Source organism: Electrophorus electricus, chromosome 13, assembly GCF_013358815.1.
Source record: "Electrophorus electricus isolate fEleEle1 chromosome 13, fEleEle1.pri, whole genome shotgun sequence".
NCBI lineage: Eukaryota > Metazoa > Chordata > Actinopteri > Gymnotiformes > Gymnotidae > Electrophorus > Electrophorus electricus.
Genome location: NC_049547.1, coordinates 7,922,677 through 7,934,572, shown reverse-complemented (window position 1 = coordinate 7,934,572; position 11,896 = coordinate 7,922,677). Strand labels below are relative to the sequence as shown.

The 11,896-nt window shown below is 38.8% G+C and overlaps 2 protein-coding genes across 3 annotated transcripts; one reads left to right on the top strand and one right to left on the bottom strand.

Annotated features, from left to right (window-relative positions):
* Positions 1-33: 33 nt before the first annotated feature.
* On the bottom strand, positions 34-3,151 carry ankrd9 (ankyrin repeat domain 9). The gene has a single exon (XM_027000309.2). The coding sequence runs from the start codon at positions 1,115-1,117 to the stop codon at positions 260-262; it is 858 nt and encodes a 285-aa protein (XP_026856110.1). The 5' UTR covers positions 1,118-3,151; the 3' UTR covers positions 34-259.
* Positions 3,152-3,262: 111 nt separating this feature from the next.
* rcor1 (REST corepressor 1) lies at positions 3,263-11,683 on the top strand. 2 transcript variants are annotated; one of them, XM_027000321.2, is made up of 12 exons: positions 3,263-4,671; positions 4,775-4,828; positions 5,462-5,542; positions 5,836-5,888; positions 6,048-6,209; positions 6,869-6,987; positions 7,223-7,301; positions 7,752-7,955; positions 8,098-8,175; positions 8,386-8,443; positions 9,365-9,603; positions 9,779-11,683. In XM_027000321.2, the coding sequence occupies exons 1-12, from the start codon at positions 4,515-4,517 to the stop codon at positions 9,818-9,820; spliced, it is 1,326 nt and encodes a 441-aa protein (XP_026856122.2). In that variant the 5' UTR covers positions 3,263-4,514; the 3' UTR covers positions 9,821-11,683. The 2 variants fall into 2 exon arrangements, with proteins under 2 accessions (XP_026856122.2, XP_026856121.2); XM_027000320.2 differs by having other exon boundaries at positions 3,264-4,671; positions 4,769-4,828.
* The last annotated feature ends 213 nt before the right edge of the window (positions 11,684-11,896 follow it).

Sequence of the window (11,896 nt, the reverse complement as noted above, 5' to 3'; positions counted from 1 at the left end):
CATGTGACCTTTAGAAAAACCTTTTGATTACTTTGAGCATTCAAAAATAACTTTTTGGAAAAAAAAATATAATTTTAATCATTTCAATCTGATATTTTAAGACATTTCAAAACTTTCAGACATTTCATGGCATTGGTGATATTCTATTATAAAACATAAAGAATCAGGCCTTTTTACAGTGCTTTTCTCCTGTATGCTAGCAGTCTTTAATTTTCATCTGTCAAGCAGTGCGCATCAATTGTCCAATTTGCACTTAAGCTTAGTGTAGTCTAAAGTCGGGTGGTCTGAGGAAGTCAGGTAGAGAGTCCAGTTGTTCATTGGAAATGGACTGAATCAGTTTCTGCATCGACTTAACAAAAAGAGATTGAGGAGTTTGCCCGGAGAGCCACTGGAACGCTTGCTCCCCAATAAGGCGCTTCCAGAGTACGGCGTCGTCCTGGAGTTGCCTCTTCATTTGGAAGCGAAATGTCGGCATGAATAAAATGAGGTAGCCGAGACAGACGTGTTTGGTCCGCGTGTCAAAGTCGCTCTGGCCGATCTGGTTTAGGAGACAGTCCAAAGGGGTGTTTCCAGCCCCGTCTGTCACGTAAGGGCACGCTCCATGTCCTAGCAACAATATCAAACACTCTGGGCGAACCAAATCACACGCGAGATGCAACGCGGTCTTGCTGCCGTCAGTGTGGACGCATCCTTGGCGATTTATGTACAAGTATTTATCGTTGTCTGTGAAGTCTTTCACGGAGTCCATGATCATTTTCAGGATATGTGTCCGATTGTAGCGGATGGCAATTGTAAGGTGTGGTGTTGTGGATGCCTGACAGCAACAAAAACTTCTGCTCGGCATCTCCAACGCGCGAACAGAGAATCTGTTGAGCAGGTATCGCGCGTACTGCTGGTGGTCATGGACCAACGCGTACAGCAGTGCTTCCGACGGAGAGAACGCACACGCCCGCCCGTCGTCTTCCCAATGGAACACCTCCATTGTCCTCATGTCCTCTAGGATCCACACCGGTAACAAGTCACGCACAGCCTGGTAGAACGCAAAGGAGGTTCTTTGGCATTGCTTTTCAGATTTATAATCCGTATTACTTTCATACATTCCCAGATCCAAAGGCATTGTTATTTTTTCTGTCGGTCTTCTCTAAATTCCACTGTTTTTCTGTAATAAAGTTTTGTGTGAAATTCAGATCTTTTTGGTAAATACACAGTCTGGCTTTCAGTGCAGTCTGAAAGTATAACCATGAAACATCAAAAATGTTTCAGTAGATACTGTAGATAGCCTAAATTACTGTTGCACAATAGTTTGCTATATTTTGTATATCCTGACAAATATCGTTGGCTACAGTCATTTACCAAGTTGCCAGAACGACAACTTAGTTTAAACAGATTCATCAATGTAAATGTAAATATATATTTTTTCGATAAGAAAAAAAGGGTTATTTACTACGATGGTAGTGTTGTCCGCCGTCAAACCCTACTACACACCAATCGACAGTTTATATATTCCAGTGATGTGTGATCACTGTGGAACTCCCCTACGGACAACCCTCGTTGGTTTGCGCACTAAGCCACGATATATCTCATTGGCCACGAGCACTTACAACGATGCAGACGTAACGTCGCAAGGGTCTAAAATGTCTCTAACCTTTCCTTATTTGTTTGCAGCACCACCGGCGAGCGACGGTCTTGATCTATTTGGTGCATCATCGTTGCTATCAAGTGACCCTGCTGCATATAGTACACTCAGAACATGTCAGTGGAGGACGCATAGTGGCGGGTCACCAGCACAGGTTACATAATATTCCACAGTCTGAACACTGCTGGGTACAGTGTTTAACCAGACAAATAGACAGACTGCTGCGATTTTTAACTCCCGTTTGTTATTAATAGCAAGTGATTAATAACAATCTGGGCTATCTAATTTAAGATAAGTATATGTTCATAAATTTCTTTTGTCAAACCCATATTTGATGATCTTAAAAAGCTGAAATCTTCTGTTACGTTCTTCCATACATAAGACATAATAAGATGTTTTACATTCTATTGAACTAATACCTAGAGTAAAAAGAGTAGTACAACTTACCTCAACAATATTGGTCAATACTACGCTGCGGGCACCATTATTATATAAACCCGTATTAACGGACGTTAAAGCTTAACCACGACACCTAGTGTATAAGCATTTAATATCAATTCATTTCTGACATTTAAAAATCTCGTAGACAACAAGTTTTGCTTTTCCCGAATTCTACTGAAAGTGAAAGCGAAAATATTTTGCAAGACAACAAACGGTCGACGATCCCACGAGAGGGACTATTGTACTTTTAAATACCTATTAATAAGTATAAATAGCTTTTGTTTAATGGTTTATGCCGAGTTAAAATGTTAGTATACTTACATTTTGTATATGTAACATATATGCTACCCTTGCATCTATCTAATTCGGGAAAGGCAACTTGGAAGCAACTTAGTGAGAAGACCCTTGTTTAAGGGCAGTAGCCATCACCTGGCCTCAAACCTATGATCCCTTGTGCCACAGTTATGCAGACGGCTGAGCTACCAGTAATACTTATACTCTTTTATTATATTTTCAACTGAATTTTAAAACCTGTGTTAACCCAGATTAATTTCGATCCAATCCATAAAGATAGTAGATTAAAACACGATGTAGAAGACATTCTGAAGATTCTGTAATCCTGCTTCAGATGGCGAAAATTATGCCTTTGATGGCAGCACAAAGAACCCGGAAAGACAGTATTTGCCATATATTTTAGTACTGCATACTGAATTTGATTTATATTCAAACAACTGCTCTTATTTCAGTTAGGTAGGCTAAAGTTTGTTCCTAACGTGATACAGTAGTCACAGGACTAGTTCAGTTTTCTAACAGAGTAACTTGCTGCAAATGCCCATATAAGTATTAACGATATTACAGTTTTATTAAATGATTTTTTTGAGGTACAACCAATTAGACTACAACATCTTAAATAGTCGAAACAGTTATTTCTCATTGGTCAAAATTAAGAATTTTGATTGTCAATTTGATTATAAGTGTCTTTTTGTAGAACCATGGGCACTCAAACAGCACACTACACTCTTTATAGCACTTCACATAAGAATTGTAACCATCAGAATAAACACCAAAAATCTGTTGTTGCACTGAAATATAATATATATATATATATATATATATATATATATATATATATATATATATATATATATATATATATATATATGTGGAAAATCCGTAGGCTACTTAAAAATGTACAAAGATTTAATGACTTGGAGGTCCTGAATGGTTACGTAAACAGAAACAAAAACAAAGAGAACTGATCTTTTTTTTTTACATAAATTGTACAAAACCTGAACACAACAGGTTAAAGATTCGTTTTGCGTTAAAAATGGGCCTGGTTTTAGTATTTCTCGGGCATAAAAATACAAAGGGACTATAACGCATTTTACAGTTCATTGTGTTCGCTAGTAGTGAGGCTATTGAGCAGGGTCACTGAATGTTAAAATACTCTTGTTTTTATTATTAGTTTAATCTTTCCGTAATACCTTTTCTATTTGGGAGTGATAATGCACTTAAAAAATATATTTTAGTGTTATTTTTTACTTTGGAATCCTTAGAAGATAGTTGTGTGTGGATACAATGATACAATTCCATCACTTCTGATTTTCAACTGGAAGTTATTCACAAAGCTATAGCATAACTTGTACGTTACTGGCAACCTGCCGTGTTCTCCCTTGTCTTAGACACAGCGTTCAGTCTCCATCCCCCCTCACGTCTCACTCAGGAATTAAACGTGGACGTGTAACCCATTCATCGTTGAAACAGCTTGGGCCCTCAGTGGAAGTTGAAGTGGAGATAAGTTCCCAGTTGCATTTGATGAAGCGGGTCATAGTTGTGTAGAGTTGTGTTTAATGGCAAATCGCTATTTTGCCGAGACTTTAACGTCTGTTCTGAACGGAAGTAATCGTTTATTGATATTGTGCAGAAATATGTAAAATAAAAACTAACGTTAGCGAATGGTATTTTGTTAGCAGGCTAGCTAGCTAGGTTATCAGTGCTCTTGTGTGTAACGTTAGGGAGCGCTAACAGTTAGCTAGCCAGCTAGCTGGCTAATCCATTTACTTCAGCTTCGCACCATTCCGGGTAAGATGCTAATTTAGCTTGCTTGGTATAGCTAACTGCTTGCAAAATAACAAAATCTGATTTGCCAGCCGTTTTAGTTAGCCTTCACTTGTTTTGAGCTTAGTTTGAAGAAACTTGACCATTTGTGATTTGACATTCACAGTTCGAGTTTTCTGTAGTGGAGGCCGTTGTGAGCCACCTCGTTAGTTAGCTGCAAATTAGCCACCACCAGTGTACGGGTTTCATCTGTGGCCAGCAACGTTAGCAAACAGTGGCTGGCTTAGATAGCTCGCTCGCTCGCTTGCTAGCTAGCAAGCTGTGTGATCTGTAGTTAGCTAGCTAAAGTTCCTTGGCTGTTCGGCGTGCCTTTTTCGAGATGCCTGCTATGTTAGAAAAGAGCAGCACCGAAATAACCGGTAAGAGAAGAGGCAGAAACTCGGTGAATAACCCAACCAAAAGTTTTACTTCAAACGGGAACAGTAACAATTCATGGGAGGAAGGAAGTTCGGGTTCCTCAAGTGATGACGACCATGGTAAGGCGTGATGGTAGCCTCGGTCTATCACGATAAGTTCATACACTTTTGTTTGTAATAGTTTGTATGCCTGATTGTCCTTTTTACTTGTTACAAGCCGCAGGTGGGATGCGAGTGGGTCCGCAGTATCAGGCAGTCGTTCCAGATTATGACCCTGGTGCGTGGAATTTAAATCTTACAGAGTCTAATGATGGAACAGGTTACAGAGCGTAGTAGCCTCAAACACACGCCGTTGTTTAGATAGTTTCTTTAGTTGGATCATAACTGCATCAGCATACAGAGTATATTATTTATTCGTTTAGTTGTTTTAAATTTAACATGCATAATAGTTATTAGGTGTCTGTATTGTCGCGCAGATGATTAACTCGTGAGAATAACGACAGAAATTGTCTTCAGAACGCTGTAGTATGTAATAATATGGTTATGTGAGAATGCTATCTTATTGAGAAGCCCGACTGCGGCGCATACGTCCACAATGAGTGAAAATGAGTACATGTTAATTAAAAGACTTTTTATTTAGTAAGGACATATCTGTTTGTTTAAAGTACATTGAAACAAATTCCAATTGCCACAAAGGGCAATGCATGTTAAATGAGTACCAGAAGGCTGCAAGTTACTTGATGTTCCTCTGTCTTTGTCTTGTCCTTGGTCAAGGCATGAAACATGGCCTCGCTCAAGAGTTCATCATGTCCTGGTTCATTGTGGCCTTAGCAGGAATAAGCAAGGGTTGTAGGAAATGCTGGATTAATTTTCTTGGGTTTAGTGTAAGTAATTCTTGCTTTCTCATTAGAAGTAGCAAAGGCCAGCCAAGAGAGGGAGAATTTGGGAATGCTGGTGTGGATTCCCAGCCAGAACCTGGCAGAGGCAAAATGTGAGTTGGGTGCTTATATTGAACTATATTTCCGATATATCAGATGGGGCCATCTTTTGTACAATTTACATATATTTACATATATGGTTGTGTTATGCTTGTCTTGCTGAACAGAATTCAATGAATTATCTACACTTCTGCTTTTATAGTTTATATTAATGAGTGTTATTGTACAAGCCTATGATTTCCTGGAGTATGTGAAATGGTGGGAAATGTTTTTAAACCATGTTGACATTCTCATTGCTTTTATGGTTGGTTGTTTACCCTTTTATTATTGTTTTTTTTTCTTTTAGTGGATGAGTATATTTCAATAGCCAAAGAGAAACATGGATACAATATGGAGCAGGTAAAATAATATTAATGCATTGGTCAATTCAGATTAATGTGGAAATTGTTTTCTTTTAGATTTTTTTTGCCAGATGAATATTTTCTCTATACCTGATTTGAGTTCATCAATAAATGTACCTGTCCAAAGGTATACTCTGGTACTCTTTCTGCTTAATAGGCATTGGGCATGCTGTTCTGGCACAAACACAACATAGAGAAGTCTTTGGCAGACCTGCCCAACTTCACCCCTTTTCCAGATGAGTGGACAGTGGAGGACAAAGTGCTATTTGAACAGGGTTTTAGCTTTCATGGAAAGACCTTCCACCGCATTCAACAGATGGTGAGCCACCAGGAAGCACTGTAGCACTGCACATAACCAGAAAATGAAGTTGCATCATGTTCTTTAGTGCTAGCCTGCCAGGGGATATGCTGAAATTCACATAACAGATGTTTGCTCTCATGCTGAAAATGTATTGGGAGTTGCCACACAACTGAGTTTATATGACTGCTTGCATGATTGTGTATGTTATACATGAGTCAAAATTGCAGTGAAATACACAAGGTGTGCCTCTAGGAGGTGATAGCAATATATTTTATAAAAATATAAATAACATAAAACAAACTGGTTTCAGTTCATAGAACCTCAGAAGCACTTTGCTTGCTCAGCTGATATAGGAACTCTGATCAAAATATACAGCTTCCCTGGAAATCTTGTACTTCTACAATTTTGGCTACCTATATATACACACCAGTACATATCTTTTAAAATAAAAATGCTAACATGCTAAAAATGCTAGCAACTATTGGCACTAAGAAAATGAAATCATGCTGAGTAGTACCCACTGACTTTCAATTAACAGCTTTCATTGTTAGTCTAGATAGCATCTTTTGGGTAAAATATGCATTCAACTCTGTGAGTAGGAGTAACATGCTCAGGGATCCTGTCAGACATGTTGAAGTCTAAATTGTTTTATTTATTTATTTTTGTTTTTTACGCAGCTTCCAGACAAGTCTATTGCGAGCCTGGTTAGATTCTATTACTCATGGAAGAAAACACGCAGCAAAACTAGTGTGATGGATCGGCATGCCCGCAAACAGAAGCGAGATCGTGAGGAGAGGTCAGACATTTCAGAAAATTCCACCAATTAGTATCACTGCGATGGAGGTCACTGGATTTATGTGAATTCTATTTTCTTTAATAATTAAAAATGGCTGGTGCTTTGTTTTTTAAAAATTTTGCACCACATTGCTAGTTTTCAAACCTTTGTCACACAGGTGTTATCTTATCATTGAAAATCTATGTAGTGACAATTGCCTGTTGAAGCTGTAACAGTATTTGCTGTTTGTTTCTAGTGATGAAGATGGAGATGAGACGAACTGTAACTCTCCTGGTGACCCAGAGTGTGAACTGACCAAGGAGGAGAAAAAAGAGGTAAATTTAAATTGTAGTTAGTTAAAGTAAATTTGTCTATACGAGGTGCTGATGGTACTAAGTTTGCATATTTTCAATTAATGATATAAATATTTTCCTGCTAGGAGAATAGTTTATAGCCTGAATGAGAGAGGGGCAGTACTGAGATGCTTAGCAAATACTGATGTGATGGTAGGTCTGATGCTCTGGCTCACCAAGCCTCCCTCTCAGCCTTTGCTGAAGATCAGGTCAAAGGCTGTTTTTTAACTGAATAAATGAGACTAAAGCAGGTGTGGAGAACAATTTGGCAAATGGTTGTGCTGGATTGGTGCTTGCTAGTATTTCACACATTTTGGCTCCTTGACTGCCTTCCCCTGGTGTCTTCCCTGATGAGCAATTGTACATCTTTTAAGTTAAGGAGGGCACAAACTGAGACAATTTTATTGTGTATTATTCTGGACCCCTTTTCAGCCGGTAGGCCTTGTAGACAAGCCAACGCATGTTAAGAAAGAGGTGCAGGGTCTGACTGGGAGGAACCTACATAGAGCGAAAAGGAAGCCACCCAAAGGCATGCACCTAAGCCAGGGTGACGTGGCAGCTATGTCGAGCAGCGGCCCGGCCGCAGTCAGTGTCTTGAGGCAGCTGGACATGGAGCTCATCGCCGTTAAACGACAGGTTGGAGTTTTCTTTAAAGCTATTTGTCAGTTTTTGTTTTGATGTAGTCAGTTTTTTGGCACAGATTTTTTTTAACAACTTTATCTAACGTAGTTAAGTTGTTAAATAGTTGTAATAATACACCTGTGAAACTTCTCTACAGATCCAGAGCATCAAACAGAATAACAGTTCCCTGAGAGAGGCACTGGATACAGGAGTGGAGGAGTTCAGACCTTCTGAGGTAATCACGCAGTCCAGTTATGGCATTAAGACTCAGTTGTCGTGTTCCCCTGTTGCTCACTAGGATCCAAAAAGGAATAGAAGATGCAGAATAAAAAATGAAGTGTATGCTAATTTACTGTAATTAAGTATTCTGATTCTGCTAATATTGTTTTGTTTTCTGTATACTGATGAGTTCCTCTGTGTGATATAAGTTCATTGTTTTTTATAGGTGAATCAGAAGTTCAACACACGCTGGACTACAGAGGAGCAGCTTTTTGCAGTACAAGGTGTTTTGAAACTGAACATAATAGCAGGGCATTTGACTGTTCACAAATATGATACTTTCAGATCAGAACAAATGTTTTTTAAACACCCTGGGAACATATTGTAAAAATTCTGCATAATGCAAAATTTTCAATAAAAATACCTAATAGCATTAATATAAAACAATGCACAACACCAACCATATTGGCTTGTCACCTCTAGCTGAGAAGGTCTTTGCATGGTTCTAATATTCCATTGAGTGTGCATGATTGACAGCGCACTGTCACAGACTCTGTCTGCTGTGCTACTCGAGGATTTAATGTAATGGTGAAAGCTGGTACAGTTGAAATCATAAAATCATACAACATGTAAAAACATCAATGAGGATTTGGGCAATAATTCTGAATTTTCTATATCAGATAAGCCCTGTATGCATGTGCTGAAGGAATGATAGGTTATTTTTTATGTCAAGATGAAAATGTCACTGTAGACTTGGACATAAACAACTAGAGCCATGATCAGTGAAAAATTGTATAGACTATACTGCAATAACAGCCTAGCATTGACCTACGCTTGAGTAATTAATATCAGCCTATGCAAAACTTGGGTAAGCTTTACTCAAAATTAGTACCTCCCATTTTACATTTGAAGGGTAGAAATTCTGAAAATAAATTGGTCATTTAATGGACTTAGTAGCAGTATTCATAGGCCGCACTTTGTATATGTAGACAGTGTGCCCATAAGAGAAAGAATAACCTAATTAGAAAGAAACCACAGGGCTTTAAATATTCTACTTAGGATAATAGTAAAAACTAGTCAGGGTCAGTTAACATGATTATATTTCCTTTATGCTATCAAGTCATCTGTGTTTTTTGTTGTTGTTTGTTTTGGAATTTTAGCATTTTTGGATTAAATATTTTTCTTCTCTCTTTTCCTTCTGTCAGCTATAAGGAAATACGGAAGGGATTTCCAGGCCATTTCTGATGTAATTGGCAACAAGTCTGTGGTGCAGGTGAAGAACTTCTTTGTGAACTACCGGCGCCGCTTTAACCTGGATGAGGTGCTACAGGAGTGGGAGGCTGAGCACGGTGTGGAGGGCTCTAAAAGCTCAGAGGAGGATAAGATGGAGGTGTCATCTGAGGAGGGCACCACCACCCCAGTACCACCAGACGACCCAAAGGAGGTCTGAAGGTCTTACATCATGACAGCAAATTGCTCATGCTATTGCTAATGGCTCTTAGCAGTTTCCACCAACAGCCATCCATCTGAAACACAAGAACCAAACCCCAAAATTTAGGTGGCATGTCTTTCATCAGAGGAACTGGCAGTTTTACATTTTTCTATATTCTCTTTTTCAGGAACTTGCAGCTACAGAACCACAGACTCACTCAGCCTCTTGAGTGGCGATGCGATGGTCAGGTGATGGCTCCTAACCTAAACGCAATCCAGTTGATGTTACTGCTGTGCTGAAGAGGCACCAGGGCCTTTGCAGTTGCCCAACACAAGTGTAGTCGCTTCATACCAATTTGACCCCTGCTCCCCTGACCTCAGCCAAATTTCCCCGCCCAAGATGGAGACACAAACCTCACTGGGCGTGATTGAAGAATAAGAATTGTTTCACTTTTTATGTTCTGTCACTGCCAGCACAAATATGAAGTTGGCTGTCCACCAGGTCAAAATCATGCGTGGTGCAGCAAATGCTATAAATGTTGCGGATGGCTGGATTTTATGATCTTGTCAAGGATACACACTCAAACATCCCAGGTTCACCAAGCTTTGCTTCATCTTTGTGAATAGTTCATGTGAGAAAATACCTGAGTGTATTTCACAGTGCATCAAAATCTCCCCCCCCCCCTCTTCCTTATGAGCTTATAAAGTAATCATATTTAGTGTCTTGTGGTTTTAGGTGACTTCTGTCAGTTGTTCTATCATGAGTTAATCTCTGAGTCTATTTATTTGCTTACAGTGTAGCTTCAAGAAAATGGCAAACTTTCTAAAAAAAAAATTAAGTTTGTATATTATAGTGTGGATTTTGACACATATACACATTTTTATAAGTTACTTGAAGGTTGAAAGAATAGCCTTGGTTATTTTGAGGTCCATGTAGTCATTTGGGTTATCGGTGAGAATGAGCTCTTTATGTTGACAGTAGTTTCAATTTCAAGTTACTCGAGTTCAACTGTCATTGATTGATTGAACTAGTGAACTGGCTCACATATAGTACAGTGGACTGTGTTTCAAAAGCAACTGGGTGCTCTTTGTAAGTAAGCCAGACACAAGACATGACAGTTTTTACTGTCTACTTTCTTACATATCATTAGGAGATCTATGTTGTCTTGGGGTTGTAGAATGTTGAGTGCAAATGTGAGTTTGGGTCCTGGACTGCTGAATGGGTCCTCTGGAAGATTTCAAAACGAGTGGTACCAAGTGACTTGATCAAAAGAATACGAGAAGACGTGTATGGGTATAAATCTTGAATTGTCCCTTTAAGATGTTCTGTCATTGAAGACAAATTGCAAGATTTTAAATAGAATTTTTTATTGTACCCATTTATAAATATAGTCACCTAGATCTCATTCAATAAAGATTGTTTTAATTGAATTTCATATGTAATGCATTAAGATACATGCTTGATAATGGACCATTGCATAAGGTGGTGAGGATGTGTGAATATGGAGAAAGACATATATGGGATTTTGTGTTTATGGTGGTTTTATAACAAGGGCTGTTGACCAAGTACTGGCTCCTGGTGTTGGAAGTGCTGTGGTTTATAGGCTTTCTTGGTGTGTTTTCCTTAAATTTTTTTTTTAATGTGTACCAAGTGCTGTCTTGCATGCATGGGCAATAATTATGGCAGTCTAGGCCCAACTTTGACAGCATAGACTCCAGTAAAATGAGACGCAAGAGGGCAACAGTGGATGTCAGTTTCCATATTATAGTAAAACCGTAAAGGACTGCAGATCTCTCTCTCTCTCTCTCTCTCTCTCTCTCTCTCTCTCTCTCTCTCTCTCTCTCTCTCTCTCTCTCTCTCTCTCTCTCGAGAGAGAGAGAGAGAGAGAGAGAGAGAGAGAGAGAGAGAGAGAGAGAGAGAGTGTCAAATAAATTCTGAGGTCAATTCATTTCCAGCTTTCGCATTTATTTTCTTACTGTACTAGTACCAGAGTAAGTATGTTGGAAGGTGTGTGTGCGTGCTAATGTCATTACATGCTTTGCCAATATATAATTAATACAGCACATTAGACACAATAAAATAGTCAAAGTTATCAGGACTATGCAGTGCTTTTGTTCCTCGATTCTGATTCTGATAGTTAAACACCACTTCTTTGTCTTCTATGAGCCAATGCTATTAATAGACTTCTTAATGTTGTTTTACAGTAACTTGGAAGTAAAGCACCCATTTTAAATTGCAAAAAAATGATGTGCAGGAGTATGCGTATTTAAGCAAAGTGTATTAAATATGCAAGTATTAGGTTTTT